General features: G+C 43.2%; 1 protein-coding gene across 1 annotated transcript in view; it reads right to left on the bottom strand.

Annotated features, from left to right (window-relative positions):
• Positions 1-18,225, bottom strand: part of Dnaaf9 (dynein axonemal assembly factor 9) — a 116,747-nt gene extending 98,522 nt beyond the window's left edge. The window contains exons 1-3 of the mRNA XM_051183366.1: positions 18,041-18,225; positions 2,993-3,072; positions 1,745-1,864 (exon numbers count right to left, since the gene is read on the bottom strand). Of these exons, the coding sequence (XP_051039323.1) occupies positions 1,745-1,864; positions 2,993-3,072; positions 18,041-18,123 (283 nt within the window). The 5' untranslated portion in view covers positions 18,124-18,225. The remainder of the gene's footprint in view (positions 1-1,744; positions 1,865-2,992; positions 3,073-18,040) is intronic.
• Between the last annotated feature and the right edge of the window lie 9,255 nt (positions 18,226-27,480).

The following is a 27,480-nucleotide window of genomic DNA, read 5'->3' as shown; positions in this document are numbered from 1 at the left end:
CACCCAGGAGGCTGAGAAGTGCTGTGGATCTGAAGCCAGCCTGAGTACAGAGTGAGAGCCTAACTCAGACAGAAGAAAAGAGGGAGGAGGAAGGGAGGAAGGAAGGGAGGGAGGGAGAGATAGTAACCAAAACAGTAATTTCAGTCTTCTTTTTCTGCATTTGTAATAAAAAGGATAGTTCTAACTAAACTATGTGGATAAACCATATTGGGGACTTTACCACGGTAGAGTTTTTCAAAGACTCTACAACTCAGAACTATAAACAGTTTTAATTCGGATAATTCGTCATTGTGTAAATCAGGGCTTTCTTGTGCATTTTGAGATGTTTAGCAGCATCCCTGGCGTCCACTAGATGCCAGTAGTACCATGGACCGAACCATGGTTATCAGAAATGTCTTCAGACATTGCTAAATGTCCCTCAAGGGACAAAACTGGCCCCCATCTGAGAACCACTATACTCAAGTGAGATCATCTGACATCAAATGTTTGCTTTCATGTCCTCCCCAGCTGCCTTGCAAAAGTGTCTTGTCTCTTGTACAGTTTCACTTGTTTGTTGTATGTCTCCTGACTCATCTTGTAGACAATTTATAATGCTAAGTATATGATATCAGAGATAGCTCCTGGGCAACAGCCCACAGCAGCATCAACACATGCAGTGTCTCCAAGCCAGAGAAGGCAGACTGCAGACAGAAAGACTGCATTGTGTTAAAGTCACACAAAAAACAATTCCCAAAGACAGCAGGACAATAGGCCCTTGTTCCTCAGCTCACGATCCACATAAAATCATCTTCCTCACAAGAGCAGCTTACAAGAACAACTCATCCCGAGCTCAAAGTGCTTTCACTGGACAACAGTGTATAATCTCAACCTTCGGTGAAAAACAGCAGTAGGCAATACTAACAAAAACTAGCACACTGCCAGGAGATAATGCCAAATACTGATGTCTGCTTTTGGTCTCAAAGATGATTTACCTAGTAAATGTATTCTAGAAACTGCTTGTTGATAGTCTGTTATGCAGGGTGTGACCAATAGACTATATTACTTAATAAGTCAATAAGGAAATGTGATTTTTTTCACTATTAAAAAGACAAAAATCTTACCAGTTGTTAATCCTGAGGCCAAAGGGTTGCCAATTTCAATACTAATTAGGACATCACACATCATTCAAACAGCAAAACAAAATAAGGCAAGGATTTACTAAAGCGTTGGACTATTTAAAATTCAACCACATTTTTCCATTAAAAGATCATGAAAGGGGTACTGGGTGTATGTCTTGAATCCCAGCACTTAAGAAGATAGAGACAGGTAGATCTCAGAGTTCAAGTCCAGCATGGTCTACACAGTGAGTTTCAAGCCATTTAAAGCTATACGAGACTCTGTTTTCAAATAAACAACAAAAACCAAAACCACAAAACCAGAAAAAAGAAAGAAAAAACCTCAAAGAATCAAAACATCATTAACTGGGGCTGGAGAGACGGCTTAGTAGTTAAAAATACTTGCTACTCTTCCAGAGGACCTGGGTTTTATTCCCAACACCTGAATGGTGGTTCACAACCAGCTGGAGCTCCAGTTCCAGGACATCCAATGTCCTCCAAGGACACCAAGCACACAAACAGTGCACATACATACATACAAGCAAAACACTCATACAACAAATTAAAATTAAAACTTTTTTTTTTTAAAAAAAAAGATCATGAATTAAGGATCCAAAGAAACAAACCATTCTCTTCCAATATAGACTTACCATCTAGAATTTCTTCAGAAAATCCCGTTTTCTCAAAATCAGTGGTATTCTGATTGTATAAACCAAACAGAAGGTAATTTGCCAGCTCTCTGCAACCTTCGTTGTACCTGCTGTCAATCCCTGTAAGGAAAAGAAGGCTGTGACGTCACTGTCTTGTGCCAGGGAAAATGATAATTGCCAATAATTTGCCCATTTAGTAAAGCCCTGATGCCCAGAGGCAGTTCAAACCAGTTTTGAGCTAAAACTAAATAAACAACCATAGGCTGAAGCATACGGCACCTTCCTTGCATCTCAAGATCTGCATAGATGGGAAAACGAAGCAACAAAGATTACGAAGGCTATTGATTTCTGAAAAGCATTTTTTTCTTTCAGTTTTTAGTTTACATGTACATGGGTACTTGGCCCACATGTATGTGTGTGTACCATGTATGCCTGGTACCCAATGAGGACAGAAGAGTACCCTCTGGGATCTGTAAGATACCACAGAATTGGATACAGAGATGGTGGTGAGTCACCATGTGGGTGCTGGGAGCTGAACCTAGGTCCTCTGGAAGAACAGGAAATGCTCTTAACTACTGAGCCACCTCCAGCCTCATAAAAAGCAATTATTAAGGGTGGGAAGAACCAGAAAATATGGTCTTCTACTGATTTACTAGATCTTAGAATACTTTCAGTTAGCCCAAGAACAGATCTCAGAGAGATCTTTATAAAAAATGTGTGATCAAACAAAAGCAAGTTAAGCTTGAAAGAGATGAGGACAAGAGGGCAGCATAATAAATCCTAGCCCTTCACAAATGTCAGAAGCAATGCTTAGCAGTGCACTGTACAGTGTGGTGTGGTGGTGGGGGTATGTGTTCCTGAAGATGCCCCTCATATAATTAGTCTAGAAAGGTTTGACCACAAACCAGGGGAAATTAAATGGCAGTCTTTACTACTGCCTCTCAATGTCCAAGGTATCCCAGGGCTACACATGGGTAGGATGGCAGGGGTTGGGGCACGTAGCTGCTGTCTGTATGATTTTAAAAAGAATGGATTGCAGCAGGAGCTCCAAGAATGGTAAGAGCTACGTATCTCACGTCGTCTCTCTCAATATTCGCCCACGATAAAACAGAAGCAGACTTCACAGGGACGAAAACTGGAAGGACACTAACCTACAATGTATCTTCTATGACAGCATTATTAGTATCTTCCTGAGATCAAGAGTACAAACCACTGCCATGGTGAGTCCCACCTTATCAAGGCACTGACCTAGGATGCAGAGAATCCCATCAGGCTGAGACTTGCTGCTCTGTGTCAGGATGCTCTGAACCTGGCGGAGTCGGCTGCAGCTGTAACAGAACAACACAGTTTCCTGAGTGCATCAGTGTATGAAAAATCCCTAAAGGCACACGCACGAGGAATGGTTTTGTTAGGTATGGAAACTGACACTAGTCTCTTTAATCAGAGACTTTAATCCATTTTCTGGATGGGATGATTATGTGTAAGTGGTCTGAGGACAATCTGGACTACTGATTATGGACTAGACTGTCAGTGGGTCTTTGGTTCAGTAAAGGGTGACACACTAAGGTCCGATTTGTAATCAGGAGATGATTCCAAGAATTCCCAATATCTTTTTACTTTTGCTGATTCTGAAAGAAACATTTCCATGCTGATTTAGCCTAATTTTAGTCTTCATCGGTCTGTCTCAAAAGCAACAAACAAAAGCAAAAATTTATATGAAGGGCTAATATGTCTTAGAAATAAAGGGGCTGATAAACTGAGCTCCTATTCATCCACATGACCACCCTTAGGGAGTCTCAGCACAGGAGAAACACTCAACTTCTAGAGAGCTATTATTACTCCTTTGGCAGAAGCAACATTCCTTACACCCAGGCAAAGCATAGGGAGACATGAATTCCTAAATAATAAAATCACCATGGACTCTACTGCCTTCCTATCTCCCTTTATTCCTTCTCGGCAACCCCAAAGATGAGTACTTAATGTCACGGTCAAGCCTGATCCTTCACCACCTCCAGCTCTAACCCCCACCCTCCATATACCATTTTAAGTGTTCAGTATCATTGACCATTAGGAATGCAAACTAAAACTACTTTGAGATTCCACTTTATCCCAGTCATAATGGCTATCATTAAGAAAACAAATGACAACAAGTGTTGACAAGCATGTGGGAAAACAGCAATCTCTATCAACTAGTGGGTAGGGATTCATGGTGTGGGTAGAAACTGGTGCAGACACCATGGGAAACTGTGTGGAGGGTTTTCAAAAAGCTAAAAATAGAACTACCATATGGCCTCGATATACCATTCCTAAGCATATACAAAGGACTTCATATCCTACAACAGAAACATTTGCCTGTCTGTGTTTATCTCCATCCATCCAAAAATAAGTAGGAAATGGAATCTGCTTAGATATCCATTACCTGATGGATAATGATAATGCGGTACATACACACATCAGAATTTTATTCATCTGTAAAGCAAAATGAAATCATCAAAATTTCAGGAACACAGATGGAGGTGGGAAGCCAGAAAGGTAGAGATGGGGAGGGAAAGAAGCTTTAATTGGGGGAGGGGATGGTAGCAAACAGCTGCTATGAGGTAAGAGGGGAGACTACTGGAAGTTAAAATTTAAGTAGGTTGGGGGTAGGGGCTTGAGGGAAGAGAAAGGAGAAAGGGTGGAGTAACCAAAACTAAGGAGTTTTTAAAATTTATATTTATTTTCTGTGCATTGGTGTTTTGCCTGCATGTATGTCTGTGTGAGGGTGTCAGATCTTAGAGTGACAGACAATTGTTAGCTGCCATGTGAGTGCTGGGAATTGAACCCAGGTCTCTTCTGGCAGAGCAGTTGGTACTCTTAACTGCTAAGCCATCTCTCCAAACCCCCAAACTAAGGATTTATTACAAAAAAAAAAAGTCTCATGGAAACTCACTACTATGTCATTTTAAAATATGACTTAAGGGGCTGGAGAAATGGTACTTGTTGCTCTTCCATAGAACCAGAGTTCAGTCCCAAGACCCAGGTCCAGAACGCAGCACCCACTTTGGCAACTTATACCTGCTTTTAATGCCAGTTCCAGGGGACCCAATGCCCTCTTTTGGCCTCCTGGGGCACCTGTACATACATGGTACTACACACACACACACACAGAACTCTCCTAAAAATATGACTTAAAAGAGTTGAGTGGAGGCACCCTAAATGGATACAGTGCTGTTCCCAGAAGATATGAGCTATTAAATGAAAATCCCAGTACAGGGCATGGGATACTATCCTATAAGTTATTGATCAGAAAGGCTCCAGAGGCTCCCCCAAACAAGACAGGCTATTGCCATTGCTCTTGGTTGCCCACCAAAAACAGAGTAAAGAGCTGGAGAGATAGCTCAGTATTAAGAGCATTGGCTGCTCTTCAGAGGATCTGGGTTCAATTCCCAACACCCACATAGTGGCTCACAAGCATCTATAACTTCAGACCTGGGGTCCTGACACCCTGTTCTAGCCTCCTTGAGCCCCAGGCACACATGTGATGCATAGAAATGCACACAGACAAAACATACAGAAGAAAAATTTCAAAAAACAAACTGCAGGCTGAGTATGGTGGTACATGTTTTTAACCCCAGCACTTTCTGGGCATAGGTAGGCGCATTTCTATAAATTCAAGGCTAGCTTGGTCTAAATAATGAGTTCCAGGCCTGCCAGGGCTCATGGTGAGAAATTCATTCATTCATTCTCTCACACACACACACACAAAAAAAAATCTACTGCAGAAGACATCACACATTTTTACTGCAGGACAAAGAAAAACATCTGGAATTGACTAGAGAACTCTCTCTCTGATGGCCAGCTTTCACAGTGCTACAATGTGCCAAGCAGGCTGCTGGAGGAGAAGGACATCAGTGGTCATACCTAACACATGCTACAATAACAACCTGCCAGGCAAGATGTGCCCACTGATATGATAGTAATGTCATGACTGCTATGGGTGAACCAACCACCTTACGATTGGATTTCAGGCCTGCTCCACAGAAGGAAATCCATGTCTGGTACGGTCAACTTGGCTCAAAGCCCTTGGCTGGGGTGGTCTCAGGAACCAGGTGAAACCTAGTGCTATTGTTTTCTTCGATGGAAGTCATGGAACTACTTTCTAAATATTTGTGTTTACACTCACAGAGCTATGCTCCTCCTGATCTTGCTCAGAGAAACTTCTTTCTACAATGGCTAATGAAGAAGTTCACAACTGATCAAACTGCTGAGAAGAAAACAAGTGGCTCTGAGGGGACCTTCATAGGAACCCCACCCCCACCCCCCAACAAGGCTGGAGGATAGGGAGCAGTACGACGAAGTGCAGTCTTTCTGGACAAGATACAACCACTGCACACATGAACTCACAGTGGGTGTGGTTACCTGCACAAATTCAAGACAGTCAAAATGTGTCGCGTCCTGTGTGTCCCCTCCCACCCTCCCACCCTCCCATCCCCGCTTGCCCCAGCTCTCTCTCTCTCTCTCTCTCTCTCTCTCTCTCTCTCTCTCTCTCTCTCTCTCTGGATTTTCAAGACATTCAAGACAGGGTTTCTTTGTGTAACAGCCTTAGCTATCCTGGAGCTTGCTCTGTACACCAAGCTGGCCTCTAACTTGAAGAGATCTGCCTGCCTCTGCTTCCCAAGTGCTGGGATCAAAGGTGTGTGCCACCACTGCCCAAGTCAAAAACTCAACATGGCCGGGGAAAGGGTTCTGAGTTCCCATTGCTAGCTGAGGAGCTCTTGGCTGCTGATGGCTGCTAGGGAAGGGAGACTCGGTTTTACTCAGGGGTATGGTCACCCAGCATAGTACAAGTATCAATTCTCCTCAAATTAACATGGTTTAACACAATCCCAATCAACTGCCAAGAATTTTATGGATATAGAGGGGTTTATTCTAAAATATATGGGGGGTAGTGAGAGGACAGAGTTCCAGAGGACAGGGTTACACAGTGAGACCTACTTCAAAAACAAATGAATAAATCTGTGTGTTAGGCTTCATGAGTATTCATCACACATTCTTTCACTTTTTCTGTAGTTTTATAATAAAAATTAGAGGCTGTGAGGAAAGGGTCATATGGAATAACAATGCTTTAGAAGTAACAGTATAGAAGTGGCAAAGTAATTTTAATATTAAATAAACTTCCTATCTGCCCCTGTATGTTTTCTTCTTTAATAGAGAACCGATCTTGCAGTCATTTTCCCACTAGAAAGACTTCACAAGCTAGACCTTTGGCCCATTTTCTATTCAGGACAGTATGCTGACTGCCTGCCAAGGTTACCAAGAGCTCTTTGGTTTACAAACTTATAACCAGCCACTGACAAAAAGCATGACCAGATCATGTGACCAAGAAACAAAAGTGTTTCCCTGGCAACTGCTGTTGAAAGCCAAGACAATACTGAAAATAGGAGACTTTTTCCTCCTTGTACCCAGTCCAGTCCAAATAAAAGTAGGAGCACATAAATGTAAAGAGTGTCTTTTCTCCTTAAGTAGAACATTATCCTGACTAGTGCTTTCTTATCAAATGGGTAAAGCTAAATTTTTTCCCCTTTGCACATTTCTTGCTTCTCAAATTAAATCTTTAACCAGAATACAGCTGATCTGTCACTGAACCATGAAGCATTACAGTTACTTATTTACTTTTAATTAAAAAAAAAAAAGAAAGAAAAAGAAAGAAATGCCTGATTTGTAAGGAAAAGCACAATCACCCTATTCTCACTTATTTGCTCCCATAACCCAGAATTAATCACTGTTAATTTGAAACTATAACATGTTTACTGTCCTTTCATAAAGAATAGAGAATTTACACAAAACTAAAATCTTCACTGATCCTTATACCCAAAGGTCATATATATGAGTTTGTTATGTGTCTATATGAACATACCCCAAATTACACAGTAATGCTGCCTTATAGCTCACAGTACCTGAGCAAGGCTGGCACATCATCGATAACCTGTGTTTGCTCATAAGTTACAGAGTTTCGCCTTCAGAAGTTATGTAGTGAGTGTTCTGGCCAGTGTTATGTCAACTTGGCATAAGCTAGAGTCATTGGAAAGGAGGGAGCCTCAATTGAGAAAATATCTCCATAAGACTGAGCTACAGGCAAGCCTGTAGGATGTTTTCTTAATTAGTGATTGGGGTAGGAGGGCCCAGCCTATTGTGTGGGTGGGCCACCCCAGTCTGGTGGTCCTGGGTGTTGTAAGAAAGCAGATTAAGTAAATCATAAAGAGCAAGCCAGTAAGCAGCACTCCTCCATGGCCTCTGCATCAGCTCCTGCCTCTGTGTTCCTGCCCTGTCTGAGTTCCTGTCCTGACTTCCTTCAATAATAAACAGTGATATGGAAGCATAAGCCAAGTAAACCCATTCCTCACCAAGCAGCTTTTTAGTCACAGTGTTTCATCATAACAATAGTAACCCACAAGGGGTAAAGGCACTTGCCACCAAATGTGGGTTTGACGTGCAGGACCCTCATGGTGAAGAAAAGAACAGATTCTAAGTTGTTCTCTGATTACCATACATGCACCTGGAGCACATGCCCCCCCAACCAAACAAGCAAATAATAAATGTAAAAACAAAAACACCACCCCACACACAAAACAAGAAAAAACTCATGGGAAGCTGAGGATATAGCTCAATGGTAGAGTATTTTTTCCTGTCTCTAGATACAGTCCCTAGAACTAAAAATAATCTCTCTCTCTCTCTCTTCCCCCCTTCCCCCCCCAAATCTGGATCCAATCTCCAAGACCTCAAAGAAGACTGCTGCTCTTACACTATTATTTTTTCCCTAGGTTTTCCTTGGGTGTAGAAATAGTCTGGGCGTGAGAGATGACACCAATGGACACCAGCAGAGGACGGCTCAAAGACAGGTGTGGAGATCTTGGCATTCTCAGGCATACAGTAGCTATGCAAGCTCTTGCAGGGTAAAGAGACCCAGAGACTGCCACTACGGCTGCAGAAAGCTACGGTGGCAACAACTTGGCTGTCAAACTCCCAGCTAGAGTGTAGGCCAGACACCTCTAGAAAGCCAGCCTGCACTTGTGTTCTTGTGAAGAGCATGACACATGAGCAGATGCCTTCCTTCAACAGCACAGGAACCCCATGCAGGATCTCTTCTACTCACCAGTTTTCCTATCACTTCACCATTTAAACTGCAAAGATGCTGCACGATCTCTAAACCAGTATCTAATGTGACACAGCACTATAAGACACTGAAGGAATGGCATGTCTGTCTGCTTTTTGTTTTTCATGAAATTCTAATCAGTGAGCAGCCATGGATAATCTTTCCATGGTGCTTTTCTTGGGTGCTGGATCCAAGCTCTCTGCAAGAACAGCAGGTCCCCACAGAGCCACCTCTCCAGCCCCTCAGCTCACAGGTTAGCCTTTACTAGAAGCGTTCTGAAAACAGCAATGCCACAAGAAATGAGCTATACTTTAATAAATTACTCTATTAGCTTAACTGACAGCAGAGTGAAGGGAAGTAAGTTGAACCTGGGAGGTCTATTAAAAGTCAGTGACACACTCAGTACACACCTGAGCAATTGGTAAGTAGAGGCGGGAGGGTTGTTGTAAGTCACTATTCCTGGGAAGACCACTAAGTGTCTATTCATCCCATACTGGGAACTTAGGACAGATCAAGGTAGGGGACCACCAAAGTCCAGCTTCGTGAACCAGTGAGTTTTATCGGGGCTCCTGGTAAGAGCAGAAATGGCTCAGGCAGCCCATCACCAAAGCTGTCAGTGTGGACGACAGCTCCCAGCACAACCTACAGCAGCTCACAGGTCAGAGTATGTCTTCCAGACAGCTCCGGCGATCTCTGTCTCTTCCGGGTGGATTGGGTGCTCTGAGAGTGTCTCTTAACCGCCCTTACTGCATAGAAGATCAAACCACATTCAAAAGCAGAATAAATACACTGCTAGGGAAACAGCTCAACGGGAGAGTGCTTGCCTAGCAATTCCAAATCCCTGGAATTGGTCTCAAGCATTGGTTTGACTTCCAATGCCAATAAAAAACAAACAAACAGACTCCCCTCAAAAAAACCACCAAATAAAGTATGGAATCTAGGTATAGACATCAACTTGTCTGTAGTTTTGAAATTCTTCCTATTACAATGCTGGAGGGAATCACAGCAAGAATAAAGCAGCCTGTCTGTACTAACCTAGACTTCTGGTCTTGGTTAGAATGCGCTCACTTCAGGACTGAGACAGCGATGAGACCTGGCCTTTATAGTAAAGCTCCTATCCTTTACTTCCCTTGTCAAAATCAAGATACTTGGGAAAGGCAAAGGCAGGCATGTGGTAAGGCCGTAAATGCCATCTCCACTGATGTCCAACACTGGTGACAGGTAAGGCAAAGTTAATATTGCTACTGTCATGACCAAATATGGTTAACCAGTAACTATAAAATGACTCAAACTGATACACATATGGTATGACTAAAGAACACGCTACTGTCACGTAACTATGTGGTAATTTCAGTTTTCTCCAGGTACGTCCACTGTGGTAGTTGAGTAACAATGGGCCCCACAGGCTCATATATTTAAATGCTTAGGGAGCAGCATTCTGTTGGGGAGTAGGTGTGGCCTTGTTAGAAGAAGTGTGTACTAGGTTGGGCCTTGGGGTTTCAATGCTCAAGCAGGCCCAGGGTCTCTGCTCTTCGGGCTGCCTGAGGGTATGGATGTAGGACTCTAAGCCACCTCTCCTCCACCATGCCACTTGTGTGCCAGCATGCTTCCCACCATGATGATTGAACTAAACTAAACCTCAATCATAACTCTTTATAAGAGTTGCTGTGGTCACAGTGTCTCTCCACAGCAACAGAACATTGACTAAGATACCCAAATCCACATAGCCACATCGTTCAGTGCATTATAATCCTCCTTCTACAGTTATCTCGCTGTGGTAGAGTCGAAACACTGTTGATCCATACTCATTCTCCCATTCATTAATAATACACCATTTTCCTTAGGTTAGCAAAGACCAGATTCCTCTGCTTCTGGAGCTATCTAACAAACAAGGCAGACACAGAAGCTTTTGGGAAAGCTCCTGTAAGGGAACTGACTCAACTAGAAGGACTAATCTCCTTCCCTCCTCTTACCATGAAGACTACCCAGTAAAGCGGCCTGGCTCCTTGGTAACTTTACACCAGCAAAGGCCTACCCTCCTCTGGAGGACATATTTTACAACCGAGAATACATGCTCAAGTCATTTTTGCTGATTCTCTTATTAGCTTCTGAATGTAGTTCCTGATAGACTACCTGGTTAAAAATGAATGCTCAAGTTACACCTATACAAATTCAGCCAGGCAGTGGTGGCACACACATTTAATCCCAGCACTTGAGAAGCAGAGGCAGGTGGGTCTCTGAGCTCAAGGCCAGTCTGGTCTACAGAGTGAACTCCAGGACAGCCAGGGATACACAGAGAAACCTTGTCTTAAAAAACAAAAACAAAACAACAAGAAAAAGATGCAAAATTCAAGAATTCAAGAAAAGGAGTCATCACAAACAGCAAATACTATGGAGAGGTCTGCTCACTGTGCTGATATTTTCCACGCTGTCCCTTCTCTTTGGCTGACTATGAGCACTTCTCACTTCCTGCTCTTTGTAAAATCAGTTTCACAGCATTCATTCAAGAAGCATTCACAATTATCCTCCCTCAAATCGTTGACTGCTATAAACATGTCCAAGTCAAGTACAATGTGGAATTCTAGATAGAGAGTTCACTTGAGGAAATAAAGTCTGGAGTACTAAACTCCAAGCAAACAAAAGTTAACTAATTAAACTAAAGTTACATCAACACTGATGCCTTCATTGTAATAAATGCACCATGGTTCTGTACTACAACTCATCCCGAAATCTAAAATTATTTCAAAATTTGATGTTTTTTTTTCCTTTCTTTTTAACATACTAATCACAGTTTCCCCCTCTCTCCCCTCCTCCTGCTCCCCATCACCTTCCTCCCACCCCCCCTTTTTGCTCCTCAGAGAGGGTGATGTCTCCCATGGGAGTCAACGAAGTCTGTCCCATTGCCATGTTGACGAAGAACCAAGGCCCTCCCCACTGTGTCTAGGAAAAATTGAAGTTTTTAAAAAGCATGCTAAGGCTCCAATGAGATGGGTTAAGGTACTTGCCACCAAATAATCTGACAACCTGAGTTAAGAGTCCCCAAGCCACATATGGTAGAAGGAGAGAACTTATTCCCTCAAGTTGTTCTTTGATTGCTATACCATATATACTAACATGTACATGTGCACGCACACACACACATAACACACAGTACATACACATAATTTAAAATGTTAAATTAAAACCAGGTGGGTGGCACACACCTTCAATATCAACTCCCTGGAGAAAGAAGAAATTGAATCTCTTGTGAGTTTGAGGCCAGCCTGGTCTGTAAGCAAGTTCTAGATCAGCCAAGGTTACACAGTGACAACCTGTCTCAAAAATAAATAAAAATACCAAGTAAGCTGCCTTTTCTTCAAACTAGGGCTTTATGTCAAAGGTAAGTACCCAAACTATAATTTCTTATTCTTATTTTTATTTTTTTCTATTGATGTATTCACTTATTTGTGTGTGTTGTATACTGCATGTGTTGTCATGCATATATCACTGTGTGCGTACATGTAGGTGTGGAACTGGGTTTCTCTGTCTACCATGTGGGTTCTGGGGTTTGAATTCAGGTCCTCAGTGTTGGTGCCAAGAGCCCTTACTGCTGAACTATATCCCCCCCCCCCCATCCCTTTGAAGATAAATTTCAGGGCAAAACCAACAGTTTAAGATGTGTAACATCTCTCACATTTACTCTCCTCTAGAGGAGAGCAGCAAAGCTAGGAAGTACTGTCATGTTACTGAGCACTAGGGATGTCACAGAACTAAAGACACACAGCAAACACACTGTCACCCCAGACCTAAGTGCAAAGGCAAGCAGTGAGGCCAACTACCTCTGGGCAGAAATAAAGCTACAAATCTTAACAAGCAAACCTTTGTGCTTCTCCTAGAACCACACTAAGCTTTCTCAGCCAGTATCCAAGCAACTGCTTGGGCATTTTTGAAGGGGTTTTGTTGTTACTTGTTATATCAGTCAGGGTCTGAGGTAGCCCAGATTGACCTTGAATTGGGTATCAAATGAGGTTCTTGAACTTCTGAAGTTTCTGAGAGACTTTCTGCAGAAATATATTTTGAAGTAGAACAGTATATTTCCTCAGGATTAGTTCAGGTAAGTTAGGTTATATTTTGGTTAAGGAAAAATGCTAGGGCCAGAGAAATGGTTCAGTAGGTAAAGGTGTTTGCTGTTAAACCTTGTCGACCAGAGTTTAATCCCAGGGACCTACGGATCTACATGGTAGGAGAGAACTTATTCCAGATAAACTGTTCTTCAGACCTCCACACACCTGTGGTGTGTGTGCACATCTCTCTCTCTCTCTCTCTCTCTCTCTCTCTCTCTCTCTCTCTCTCTCTCTCACACACACACACACACACACACACATACACAATTTCTTTAACAAGTTTTGAAGAGAGGTGGTGCATGCCTAATTTAATCTCAGCCTATCACCCCAAACCAAAAACTTTTTATTCAGGCTGGAGAGATGGCTCAGCATTTAAGAGCACTCCATGCTCTTGCAGAAGGCTTCACTTTGATCCTCAGAACCAATATAGTGGTTCACAACTCAAGTTTTAGGGGATCTGATGACCTCTTTTGACCTCTGCTGGCACCAAGCATGCACATGGTGCATGGGCATTAACATGGACATTTGGCAGGCAAGACATTAACATATAAAATAATTTTTTTTTAAAAATCTAACAAAAAATTTAAAAATAATTTTTTAATTCCAAAACCCCAGTGATATTTAACTTCTTTCTAATGCTCACTCTGGATTCCAGAGTGGTGGAGGAGTGACTTTGGAACAGTAACAGCCTAGACAACAAAAGGAAAGAGAGTAACAAATTACACTGTGAAGCTTTTAATGAAGGGCTACAATGTTATTCCTATGCACATTTCATTAACCAAGAACCAACAACAACTTCCAAGCCAATTTGAAAGAGGAAAGAAACTCTAATTCTACATGCTTGGAGGGACAGAAACCAAAATTATCTGACTATAACCTTAGAAAGAGGGCTTTAATTCTGAGGCACAATATTTTCACTTCCGCTCTCCATTGTTCATCTGTGAGAATGGATTCCCTTACAGAAGCCATGTGGTTGCAAGCACCATCTATGATCTCTAGGAATGTGACTTCATTAGTTGAGCCTGCTTCTTTCATCTTTCGGGAGTGAGAGAACAACAAAGAAACCAAACTCTAAGAAAGAAACCAAATGTGGTTGACTAGAGGGTGTTGCCCTCAAAAATGACAAAGTGAAGGGGGAAAGGCAGGCATGATACCAAAGGCTGAGCCAGGAGGACCAACCAAGTTCAAAGCCAGCCTAAGCTACAGAGTAAGATTTAATTCAAAACCATTAGGGAAAACAAGTCAAGAACTTGGATAGGTAAGAAAAGCATGTTCAACCACAGAGAGGTGGAAAATGAAGGGATCCTTCACCAAAATTTCTTTAGCAAAGGCCTGATGTTAAACCATGCACTAACTAAAGTCAAGTTTCAATCAAGCCATCTTATGCAAAATTCAGAGTTCAGGTATGACTAATAAAGTCAGCCAACATACACATACATACACACACACATACACCGCATATGTCTATACATTTCACCTGTGTGAGTGTATGTTCCACATGTACCAGTGCCTGCAGAAATCAGAATAGGGCATGGATACTCCCAATCCTATATATATCTTAACATAAAAATACTACCTTTAAGAAAGTAAAGAGCTCCTAGTACTGAGGAGGTAGAGAAAGGTGGATCACTGAGTTTAAGGCCAGCCTGGTCTACCTAGGGAGTTCCAGGCCATCACAAGCTACTTAAGTGAGAATCTGTCTCAAAAAGCCAAAGGGAAAATAAAAAGAGAAAACAAAAGAAAGTAAAGAGCAGAGATGACTCGGTGGGTAAAAGTGCTGAATGTGCAAGCCTTATGACCTGAGTTCAAGGAGAAAACAAGTCACCCTCGACCTCCCCACACATACCACGAAACCAGTGTGTCTGCCCCCTCCCAACAAATACACTAATAATAAATAATAAAAAAATTTTTAAAAGAAAGTAAATAAGCCAGGTATAGTACATATTCTTGTAATTTTAGCATTGGAGACAGAGGCAGGAAAATTACCCCAAGTTCAACACTAGCTCAGTCCACACAGCAAGTTCTAGGGCTATATAGTGAGGCCTGTCACTGCAAAAAGGATCAATAAGCAAACAGGTGGCTAGCATTTATTCTGGGGGTGGATTTTTATGGTAAAGTTGCTTTTCCACTCTCAAGTCTCAAAAAGATTCAAATCAAGGGCCAGCAAAAGAACTTAGTGGGTAAAGGAGTTGGCATCAAGACTGATGGCATGAGCTAGATCCGAGACCAGTATGATATTGGGAAAGAATCAATTCCCAAAAGTTGTCCTCTGATGGCCACAAATGCTCCGCGACACACTTAAACAGGCACATACACATATCTTTGGTTAAGCAAATGAAAATGTGAGGCCTGAGAGATGGCCCTGAGATCAGGTCCCTGCACCCATGTCAGATAACTTACAACTGCTTCTAACTCCAGTTCCAGGGGATCCAACACCTACCTGGACTCATTGGGCACCTATACTCACCTGCACATTCCCACATACAAACACAGTATACTCATACTTACGAATAAATCTAAACCGAAATATTTTAAAATGCAATTTTTTTGTTTTGTTATTTTGTTTATTTTTGTTTTGTTTTGTTTTGTTTTTTTAGACAGGGTTTCTCTGTATAGCTTTGTATATCAGAATGGCCTTGAACTCACAGAGAGCTGCCTGCTTCTGACTCCCCAAGTGTCGGGACTAAAGGTGTGCTCCACCAAGATGTAATCATTTTTAAAGTTCAAATAAAGATTACTGAGCTTGTCATGGGGATACAGTTCAGAGGGAGAGCACTTTGCTGCCATTTACAAGCCTCTGGGTTTCATCTCCAGCACCGCACCAAACAAGTGTGGCGCTTGAACACCTGAGGACAGGTACACACCCCTACAGAGAGCCTAGATTTATCGAATGGCTGCTCCCAATTCTAAAGCATCCTGTTCAATACCCATAAAACGTTCAAATACTTTCAAACAGTGATGCCATCTGGCAGAAGCCCTGAGAGAGAGTGGAGACTGCTTCCACAAGCAGCTAAGCACTACACACTGTAAAGCCTGGAAAGAATTCCTACGAGGGCAGAAAATTTACAGTGTCAAACAGAAGCAAACCAAGAATCCAAAATGCATTGTTTCATTGCTATCTAATCGCTTCATTCTTCTTTCCTGTCTTAGTCACCCAATAAACACACTGCCAGAACGTGTGAAGGAATCCTGGGAAATGAAAGAGGAGAATTAGTTTTGGGGCTTGCAGAATGGCTCCTTGTGTAAAGGCACTTGCTGCCAAGCCTGACTGAGTCCAATCCTGTGACCCACATAAGAGAGAGTGGAGAAAGGACTCCAGGCAAGTTGTCCTTTGGCCGTCATACTCTATGGCATACACACACAGTCTGACAGACACACAATAAATAAATAAATACATGTAATTTAAAAATCAAAAAGTCAGGCAAGGTCGCTCGTATCTTTAATCCCAACACAGACCAGCCAGGTCTACATAGTGAGACTCTGTCTAGAAAATAAAAATAAACAAATAAATACATTTGTTGGTTTGTTTTTTGAGACAGTGTTTATGTAGCTTTGGGAGCCTGTCCTGGAATTCACTCTGTAGACCAGGTTGGCCTCTACCTCAAAGAGATCTGACTGCCTCTGCCTCCCAAGTGCTAGGACTAAAGGTGTACACAACCACCACTCGGCTATAATTGATATATTTTATTTTATATGTACAGCTGCTTCACCTGTATGCATGTTTGTGTGATGTCAGATAGTTGTGAGGTGTCATGTGGGTCCTGGGAATTGAACCCAGTGCTCCCAACTGCTAAGCCCCTAAAATAGTTTTTTTACTCTTCATAGATTTGAGCCAATTAAATCAAACAACACACCCTAAGTAAATAAATAAATAAATAAATAACAACAAAACTCTATAGAAAACAAGGCTGGATATGATATAGTACTTGTCTAACATGTGCAATGCCCTGGGATTTGACCTCAACAATGGAGGGAAACACATACACACAGAACATTAAAATACCCAAACAGGAACATAGAAAAAGCAGGCCAAGCATGGTGGCACAAGCCTTTAATGTCAGCATTTAGGAATCAGGTGGGTCCCTTTGAGTTTAAGGCCAGCCTGGTCTACAGAGTGAGGACCTGCCTCAAAAACAAAAACAGGAAAAGCCATTTTAACATATTAGTTGACAACCCCCTTCCAAGGGAACAATAACACATTTGTTTTGCCAAATGGCTGCAAGTAAGCAAACAAACAAAAAAGCCTCTTTTAGTTTAATGACAGGTTAGCAGTGTCCAAACCTCAGAAGACTCGCCCTTCCCTTATTTCTTCCTACTGCAACACCTCCATCACACTAACCTCTTTTCATTGGCAGCCCCATACCAGCTCGGTCACAATTGCCCTGACTATCAAGGTCAGCCCCAAAGACAGAGAACAGAAACAGATCTTATGTACAGAAAAGGGCAGGACAGCCCTCCCTAACATCAACCCCGCTCCCCGTACACCGACACTCCTGGATTCTATCATGGACCTGGTGTCAGCCGCTTTTGTGTGTATGTGTGGGGGAGAGGAGTGGGGGGGGGGGATCCGGGCCTCTTTCCCTATCCACAGTTTCATTTTTCCTCCTGCGCCCCCAATGACCTTCACGTCCCCGCATCGGGCGCTCCCCAGGGTGGAGGGGGCGTCGGATGCAATGGCCAGGGACAGGTGAGAGGAGATGCTGCCAATGTGCATGCAGGGGACCGGGAACTCTACAACCGAGCTGCGGTCTGTGGCAAAGGCTCTGAACACCTAGGAGAGTTGGGGTTCGTGCGGCGGAGTTCCTGGGGCGCACTCGCGTGAAGACAGGGCCTGGGGTGGGAATGTCACAATGGGGTCTTCTGGGAACCGCGGCGGGTGGTCGAGCTATAGTCACAGCACGGTCCCTCCGGAAGGTCGCCGTGCTCCAGCAAACGTTCTTCGGAGAGCCGTTTCAAACAATCCTCCGCAAGGAAGCCATATCAGACCACGCCCTGCCACCCGAGGCGTAGCCGCCCCACGGCGCATCCCCGGCCACCCTCGGCAGCCTCGACCCGGCGTACCTGACGGAGGCCGCCCCACGGCCAGAGGTGCCAGCGAAGCGCGCGCGGGGCAGCCCCGGCTGCTGTGGGGCGAACGCGTCCATGGAGGCAGGCGGCGGAGGACCACCGGGCGCGGAGGGTCGCTGGCGCCGGCACCGCAGCGGGCCAGCGGCAGGGCGGAGCGAGGGCGCGCCGAGGGGGCGGGGCAGGCGCGCGCGGGCACGTGGGGGCGGGGCGGGGCGCGCGTAGCCGGGGCGTCAGTGAGCGTGGGGCCGAGCGCTAGACCGTTCTGTTACGGGGACAAGCCGATTCGGGGCGCCGGTTCACGGGCAACACACCCACGGGCCCTAAGGTCTCGCAGCGCCTCGGGGACTCTGGGCACCGCAGCCATACTCGTGGACGCGCCCGGGGCGGGGACTCGGGCCAGCTCCGCCCCTTCTGGCCAGTCCGTGCTGGGGTACTTCAGTTCTGTACCTGGCTTTTTATCCCTGGTTCTCCTGGACAACTAGCTGCCTGTCTGCAGTTGCCTGCTTCTCGTCAGTTGCACACCACCCTTGAAACATTTGATCCCTTAGAGATGCGTTCTGTTCAGGGCACCGGCATCAGAGGCTCACCGTACCCCAGGAGACCCCTCCTTTTGCAGTGCAGATCCTAATTAGAATTGTTTCCAGCTGTGGTCAGTGGGCCAGAAAGTCTCACAGAGCCACAGTCCCTTCCCGCATAAAGTGGAGTTCTTTAGCCACAGGATGTATTTAATGATTACGTCTAGCACCACATATTGACCTTGTCAAGATGTCCTACGTATTCTAAATGCATCTTGTCATAGTAAATTTTAACAACCCGGCACTTTTCCCTGCCATAATGATCGGTGTTTGAATCATCATTAATAGTGCTGCATGAAGAAAGAAAGGAAAAAAAAAAAAAACTCCTGCTCATAAAAATGTTAACAATCCCTAAGGTGTTTCCTGCAGGTTTAACAGAAAGAAAATCAAAAGAAAAGGGAAATAAAAGTACTTTTTATACTTTTTATATTCAAGAAAGGAAAATAAAAATTTGCCTCCAGACCCAAGTAGTGAATGTGTAACCATTGTTTAGAGGTAACCAACTCGGTCTCTGAAAATCAACCAATCAGGAACAGCCTCTCTTCAGGGGCTTCCAAGTCAGCCAGTTATCAACAGCTTCTGAAAGCCAGCTAAATCATTGACAGTAACCCAATCAGCAGCTCCATGGCTGGGCTTCAGAATGAAAGAGCGGACCCCAGCCTCTTTGTTTTTTCACAAACCACAGTAACAGCCATTTGTCTGTAAATAGCTAAACGGTCAATTTATTGAATCACCGCAAGCCTCTACAGACTCAAACGCTATGTACATCTCTGACTTTGTTCGGAGTCTGCTTTGAGAATAAAGCTTTCCTTTGGGAGCAAATGTGATATTCCCCTCCCCTACCCCCCTTCGTAAGGTTTTATATAGCCTAGACTGGTCTTGAAGCACTGATCATCTCGCTTCAGCCTCCTAACTACTGACATTACAGGTCTGCATCACCATGTCCAGCTGGAAGGTTGATAAAATTTGTAGCATGGACCTGAATTGTGTGCTATGGGACGCTCGGCTAATGCCGTGCTATACATATATCACATCTTGCTTATTTGTTCATCAGGACATTTCCACGATTTCTGTGCCTTAGCTTAATGACAATAGGCGCAGATGTCGACGTTTTTGTGTACACGTTTTTAATTCTCTTGTATATGTAGAATCCTCCTCACAGTGGACTGCTTGATCATACGGAAACTATGTTCAATAATTTGAGACGGCTCCAAACTGTTTTTGAAAAAAGCTGCACCATTTATATTCACATTGCCAAGGTATGAGGGTTCTGGTTCCTCCCCACCTTTCCAAACATTTAATATTTTCAGGATTGTAGTCATCTTACTGGAAACGAAATGGTGGTTTGTTATAATCATTTCATGTGCTATTGGAGAAAGAATCTGTGTCTGTAAGACTGAAAACTGCAGTGGTGAGGAGAGGTTGGAAGGTCCAGATGCTAATTACCTTATCTTGGGCTAGCATTGGCTCCCAGAACAGCCATTTCTCACCCACCTTTGTGTCAGAACTAACATCCTGTGACTAGTAGATAAAAACTGTTGGAATCTATTGACTTAGCAGGCTACTGGCTTTCTCTAACCCAAAAGCTAAGAATGTTGCCAGGCAAGCTGACACATACCTTTCATTCCAGAATCTGGTGGCAAAGGCAGGCAGATATCTATGAGTTCAAGACCAGCCTCATCTACATAGTGAGTTCCAAGACAGGCAGGGCTATGTAGGGAGACCCTGTCTCAAAACCAAATAAAACAACAAAAAATCTAAAACCAAAAGAATCTAAGAATGTCATCAGATGGCATTTTAGGACAATAGAAAAGCTTCCCCCATCTCTCTGTAACTGCCTCTCTGGTGTACCATCCAATGTATTTCAAACTTGCCCTGATTTTTTAAACTTTCTTTGTTCTGTAAAACTCTAAAAACTTTATGAAACCATTTCCATGTGGAAACACAGTCTTTGGAGTACCCTGAATATGTGTTCCTGGGCCATGGTCACTCAAAATGACTCCCGAATAAACAATGGGCCACCAAGTTACCATGCAAACTGAGCCATACCCATTATGAGCTGGCTATTATCAGACTCACAAAGTCATCAAATAGGACACACACAACAGCAACCCAATATCAAATGAAAGTGGTATAGATGTGATTGGGCCCAAGCTGGTCCTGAAGACACAAGCAAGTTACATGAAGAACTTGCCCAAATGCCTGTGGTTTCTACTTCTGTTACAAGGCCTTCCATTTACAAACGTATGTATGGCCTCATGGAGATGATCAGTTGGCTGAGGAAGAAAAGGCTAGGGATTGGTTTACTGTTGCTTTATGTTTTACTCTTTAGCTCTTTGATATTTTTGAGGGGCCTACCACCTAAATCACAAATGGAATCTTATTGTTTGTTTCTAACCAGCTTTTCTTTTTCTTTCCTTTTTTTTTTTTTTTTTTTTTTTTTTTTTTGAGACAGGGTTTCTCTGTATTGCTTTGGAGCCTGTCTTGGAACTAGCTCTGTAGACCAGGCTGATCTCCAACTCACAGAAATCCACCTGCCTCTGCCTCCCAAGTGCTGGGACTAAAAGTGTGTGCCAACAACACCCGGATAGCCAGCTTTTCTTATATTGTCCCATCTATCTTTTCCCCCTGGACTTTTTCCTTTCCTACTTCTGTATATCTTACTTTCCTTCTTACTCCATGGCTGTCTGGGTGGCTGGCCCAATGGCCTCCTCTCCTTGTCCTCTTGTGTTCCTTCCTGTTCCTTCCTCCTATACTCATTCTGTTTACATTCTCTGCCTGCCAGCCTATCCTTGCTCCTGCCTTGCTTATTGACCGTTCAGCTCTTTATTAGGACCACCAGGTGTTTTAGACAGGCACAGTAACACAGCTTCACAATGCAGCATACACAAAAGTCACACACCTGAAAAGTCACACACACAGTTTGCTGATAGTACTGCATGCTATGCAGGCGCCATCCAGAAATGGACAGCCGGAACGTTACAGTCCCATTCTAGCATAACCCTAAAAGCCACTGGCGAAGGAAAATCTTCACAGTGGGCAGAACTCTGGGAAGTACACGTGGTCATACATTTTGCTTGGAAGGAGAAATGGCCAGATGTGCCATGATGGGCTAGATGATCAGGGATGAGGAAAGAACATGATTGAAAATCAATGAGAAAGACATCCGTGGAAGAAGTATTTGGATAGATCTCTCCAAAAGGGCAAAGTATATGAAGATAATTGAGTCCCATGAATTTTTTTGGGGGGGCGGGGACAGTTTCTCTGAGTAACAGCCATGGATGTCCTGAAACTCACTCTGTAGACCTTGAATTTAGATCTATTGGCCTCTGTCTCCTAAGTGATGGGATTAAAGGTGTATGCCACCATGCCCAAATAATTGTGTCCCACATAAATGTTCACCACAAGGTGACCAGCTGAGGAGGAGACCGGTAATCAAGTAGACAGGATGACTGATCTGTGGACAGACAGACTCTTTCTCCAGCCACTCCTGTCCAATCCCCTAAACTCCAAAAAAGCCGTGCAAATATCCAGAAATGAGCTCAACCTGGACTATAGGAGGATTTCTGGCAGTTAGATAAAAGCCAGCATTCCTCAGGAACTTGCGAAACTGGTTCCCATCTGCCAAAAGGAGTCATTTTCCTTACCTCTGGCAGAATGAATATTGGCTCCATTGAAATATATATACCTGCAGTTGCATATCAAAGCCCAAGCTGGCCTCCAGGCTTCCTCAATATCACAAGTACCTGCTATACATTTCAAAGTCCACACTAGCATCCTAGCCCCTCTCACCTCCCCAGGTATCCCTCCTCCCAGGTAGCCATTTGTTTCCTTTATAATAGCAAGGTGCCCCTTACCCTCCCTTCTCTCACACATAGCCCTGGCCATGTCCAGTCTTTTGGCCATATTCAGTCTACTTCTTTCTCTACTTTGGGCTCTTCTCTCATATCCACAATAAAAACCTTAACAATACCATATGGTCATGTTGGCAATTTCTTTACTGTGCCCCCTGGAATACATCTGGTGCCAAAACTTAGTAGTGACACAAATGAACTTCTTTCCTAAGCTGCCCTAATTGAACAAAGCTGTCAATTAAACTGGACCATTTGTATGAATCAATTGTTTCTGCTGTCTCCAAATTTTAGAGTCCTCCTCTCCAGCTGCTTTCTCCTCCACCTGCTCTAATTACCCATCTCTTTTTACCTACTTACTCTGTCCGGTAAGTGCCTCCTTGGAGCAGTCTGCTCATTCTGTCTCCCTTGGCTCCTGGAGTCTCCTACTGACACAAAAGGCATGCCTTTTTCACCCTATTGGGCCCAGGAACAAAGTGGCCATCATGGAAGAGATGGAGGTTATGTATGCATTAGCACAACAATATGGGTTTTCTCTCACCAAGGCTGGCCTGGCTATAGCTGCTGGTGAATGTCAAATCTGCCATCAGTAAAGACTAACAGCCTCTGATAAGGAATCATTCCCCTGGGTGACCAGCTAGTGACCTACTAGGCAGGTTGACTACACTGGACCACCTTCCTTTATGGGAAGGTCAATCAATGCTTTGTCCTTACTGGAATAGACACTTATTCTAGTTATAAGTTTGCATTTCCTGCATGTAATGCTTCTGCTAAAACACCATTCACGTAACTATAAAATGCCTTATCCGAAGCCATGATATTCTACACAGGATTGCTTCTGACAATGGAGCTCACTTCACAGCCAGAGACCAGTGACCATTAGGTGGACATATCCTGCAGTATGGGGGCAGGGTACTCTAGGAGGCAGGATATGCTTTGAGTAAGCATCCAATATATGGTAGTTTCTCTTACAGCCAGGATTCACCAGTTCAAGAACCGAAGGACAGAAAAGGAAATGGTTCTACTCACTGTCACCCTTACTAACAAGGAAAATTTTCACTTCCTGTCTCTCAACCTTAAGTTCTACTGACCTAGAAGTTCTGGTTCCACAGGAGCGAGTGTTCCTGCCTGGAGACACAGCAAACATTCTGTTGATCTGGAATCCTCCTGGACACTTCAGGCTTCTGATGCCCTTAAGCCAACATGCTAAGAAAGAAATAACAGTGTAAGGATAGGTGATTGATCCAGACTACCAAGGGAATTGCTTCTTCACTATGGAGGTAAAGATTATGTCTGGAGTACAGGAGATCCTTTAGGGTATCTCTTGGTGTTACCATGTCCTGTGATTAAAACCAATGGGAAACTACAGCAGCTTAATCCAGGAAGGATGATGACAAAGGACCAAGACACTCTAAGGGTGAAGATATGTGTCACTCTGCAGGAAAAGACCTGGAACCTGCTGAGGTGCTTGCTGAGTGTGGGTGGTTGAATCACAGAATTAGTAGAGGAAGGTAGCTATAAATATCAGCTAAGGTCTCATGACCTGTTGCAGAAACAAGGACTGTAATTGGCATGTGTTTCTATAACATTTCATTATGAAAATGTTTGTTCAAATATACACAGATTGGTTTTGTTTTGTTATGTTTTGTTTTTTGAGGCATGGTTTCTCTGTGTAATATTCCTGGCTGGCCTGGAACTCACTCTGTGGGCCAGGCTGGCCTTGAACTCACAGAGATCCACCTGCCTCTGCCTCCTGAGTTGTTGGGATTAAAGGTGTGTACCACCATGCCTGGTTTATTGTTTTCATTTAGAAATTAAACATTACACAAAGAGATGTGATTGGTTGTAGTTGACAAGGAGTAGACTTCTTGTCAATAAGACCATAAGTAATGGTCTTATTATCAACTTGCTACACCTGGAATCAGCTAAACCCAAACTTCTGGACACTCGGGAGGGATTTTTCTTAACCAGATTATCTGAAACAGGAAGACCCACTTAAATCTGGACAATACTTCTGTTGGTAGACCATATAAAAGGACATGGAAAGCCAGGTGTTGGTGGCTCACGCATTTAATCCTAGCACTTGCAGGCAGAGGCAGGCGGATCTCTGAGTTCTAGGCCAGCCTTGTCTACAGAGCTAGTTCCAGGACAGGATCCAAAGAAATACAGAGAAACTCTGTCTCAATAATAATAATAATAAAGGACATGGAAGAAGGAAACTGCTCTTTGCCTGCTTGCCCTCATTGGTCAGTTCAGCTATCTGTTGCTATGGATGAAATGAATTCCCACTTCTCTAGGATTGCAATGTAAACTGAAGACAAGCAGCTATCAAGGAATCCTCTAGGACTTTAGCATCAGTTTTAGCCTTCTGAACTGAACAACTCCCGGATTCACAGTCGTTCTGTCATGAGACAGCCACTCAAACCACAGCCTATAAGCCAGTCTAATAAATCTCGTGTGTGTGTGTGTGTGTGTGTGTGTGTGTGTGTGTGTGTGTGTGTGTGTGGCTTTCATTAAGTTCTAATGGTTCTATTTTTTTAAATTGTTTGTTTTCTTTTAGACAGTCTAGATTCCAACTTGCAGGAATCCTTTTGCTTCATCCTCTTAAATGATAGAATTATAGGTGTGAGGCATCATGCCAAGTCTTATAATGGCTCGTACTAAAATATATGTGTATATAGTCAAATGTATTTTAAGAGCAAGCTTACAGGGACATCCTGTGCTACAGATTATAGACAGTGCTACAGCCATCCAACTTTGAAAAGATATACTTGGGGCCTGGAGGGATGGCGCAGTGGTTTAGAACACTTGTTACTTTTCCAAAGAACCTGGGTTGGAATCCCAACACCTGTAAGGTGGCTCAAACCCCTCCACAGCTTCACTTCCAGAGAATTTAATGCCCTCTTCCGGCCTCTACAACAACACACATGTTGTGTACAGATATGCACACAGGCAAAACACCATACACGTAAAATAAAATTTAAGAAATGACATTATGAAGTTAGAGAGATAGTTCAGTCGTTAAGAGCACTGGCTATTCTTTCAGAGGACGGGTTCAATTCCCAACAACCACATGGCAGCTCACAAATCTCTGTAGCTCCAGTTCTAGGGAATCCAACACCCTCTTCTGGTCTCTACTGGCACCAGGAATGCAACTGGTGCACAGACATTCATGTAACACAAACATAAGATAAAAATTAATAATATTTTTTATTTTAAAAAAATAAGAAAGTACCTCCTTGCTAGTGCTGGGCTCTATTTCACCATTTTATAGAACCATGCATCTCATGAAGAAAGAATAGTCCTGCCTATGGTCTGGGTTAATCTTTCTACATCAATTATCACAAAGAGGACACTCTCTCAGAAGCAAACCCAGAGGCCCATCTCTCAGATGATTTTAGATTCTGTCAGGTTGACAATTAACACAACTATCAGAGCGCCATAACAATCTTAATAATTCCTCCTTTGTGGTCAAATGCATTCAAGAACATACTTTGGAACTAGAGGCAGGGGGGAAACCAGGCTAGACTGGTTTTGGGTGCATGTACAGTGAGGCAAACTGTGTCCCCTGAGTGAACTTTTAGGGACCATTACTTAAAATCATGCCTATGCTTGATTGGGCACATAGAAAGATTACAATCAAATGCATCATGAGAATGAACATGCACAGCAAACAAAGGCTTATGAAATCCAAGCCTGTCAATCAACACAAAAAAGCCACTCATACTCTCTACCCCTCGAAACCACCTCCTCATCTTGGACCTACAAAAAGATGCCTCAGGAAATAACCTGGGCACTAAACCTCAGACAGCTCCCGGCTTTCTTCGAGCACATCTGTCCTGCACTTTTCAATTTGCTTAAGAAGAAGTTTTAAAAGTGTGGCCAGTGAGATAGCTCAGTGCAATAAAACACTTACAGAACTAGACTGGCAACTTGAGTTTGATCCCCAGAACCCACATAAATGTGTGGAGAGAAACAATTCAACCAAGTTATTTGACCTCCACATGCACACCACTACTGTAGAATAATGAAAATGCGTTGCTCTCATTGTTAATAAAAAGCTGATTGGTTGATAGCTAGGCAGGATTTTAGAGGCAGAGAATGCTGGGAAGAAGGGCAGAGTCTAAAGAGTCTCATCTAGATATAGAAGATGCCACATGGGGAGTTTATACATGAGATAGACAAGCTTTGGGGCAGTACATAATAGAAATGGGTTAATTTAGGCTGGAAACAAGCCTAAGCTATCAGCCCAGCATTTATATTAATAATAAGTCTCTGAATGGCTGCTGAGACACAGAAAAACTCCACCTACACACCATATACATCACACACATGCATGTATGCACACACACTAATAATGATAATAAATTAAGATTTAAGTAAAGTATGTGTTTTGCCTTGTTTCTTACTGTACTCTGTCATGATAGGAGCATATCATAGTACTTACTGGTCATAGAATGAGGGAGCTTGTGAAATGGATTTGAATAGCTCCTGAAATTAAGATCAGCTACTTCTAATTAAAACCAGAAAAATTACAAAACTAAGAGTCTGGCCAGATATGGTGGCACACACCTTTAATCCCCAGCACACAGAAGGCAGGGGCAGGGAGAATTTCTGCAAGTTGAGGCCAGCCTGGTCTACGTAATGAAATCCTGTGTCTCAAAAAACAAACAAAACTAAGAATTCAAAGCTATGGGTAAAAATTTGAAGCTTGTTATAAGAAAATTTTGAAATGTACTAAGTTAAGTTAAAGGTCAGAGACTAGAGAGAGGAAAGGAATGAGATCATTTTAACTCACAGATCAAGTTAAATCAACAGGAAAAAAGATAGGAAGGAAGGGAGAAAAGAAGGAAGTTGTTTTGCTTTCCTTTACACTAAAGATTACCCTCTAACTTGATGTAGTCCCTCTACAGGGGATGGGATTACAGGTGCATAGCAAAATGTCCTGAATCGTGAACTCACAAAGATGTAAAAACCAATTTATTAAGGGGTGCAATGAAAAGGACAA

This window comes from Phodopus roborovskii, unplaced genomic scaffold (assembly GCF_943737965.1).
Source record: "Phodopus roborovskii unplaced genomic scaffold, PHOROB, whole genome shotgun sequence".
Taxonomy (NCBI): Eukaryota; Metazoa; Chordata; class Mammalia; order Rodentia; family Cricetidae; genus Phodopus; species Phodopus roborovskii.
Note: the sequence above shows the minus strand (reverse complement) of the source record. Positions and strands in the feature narration are given on the sequence as shown.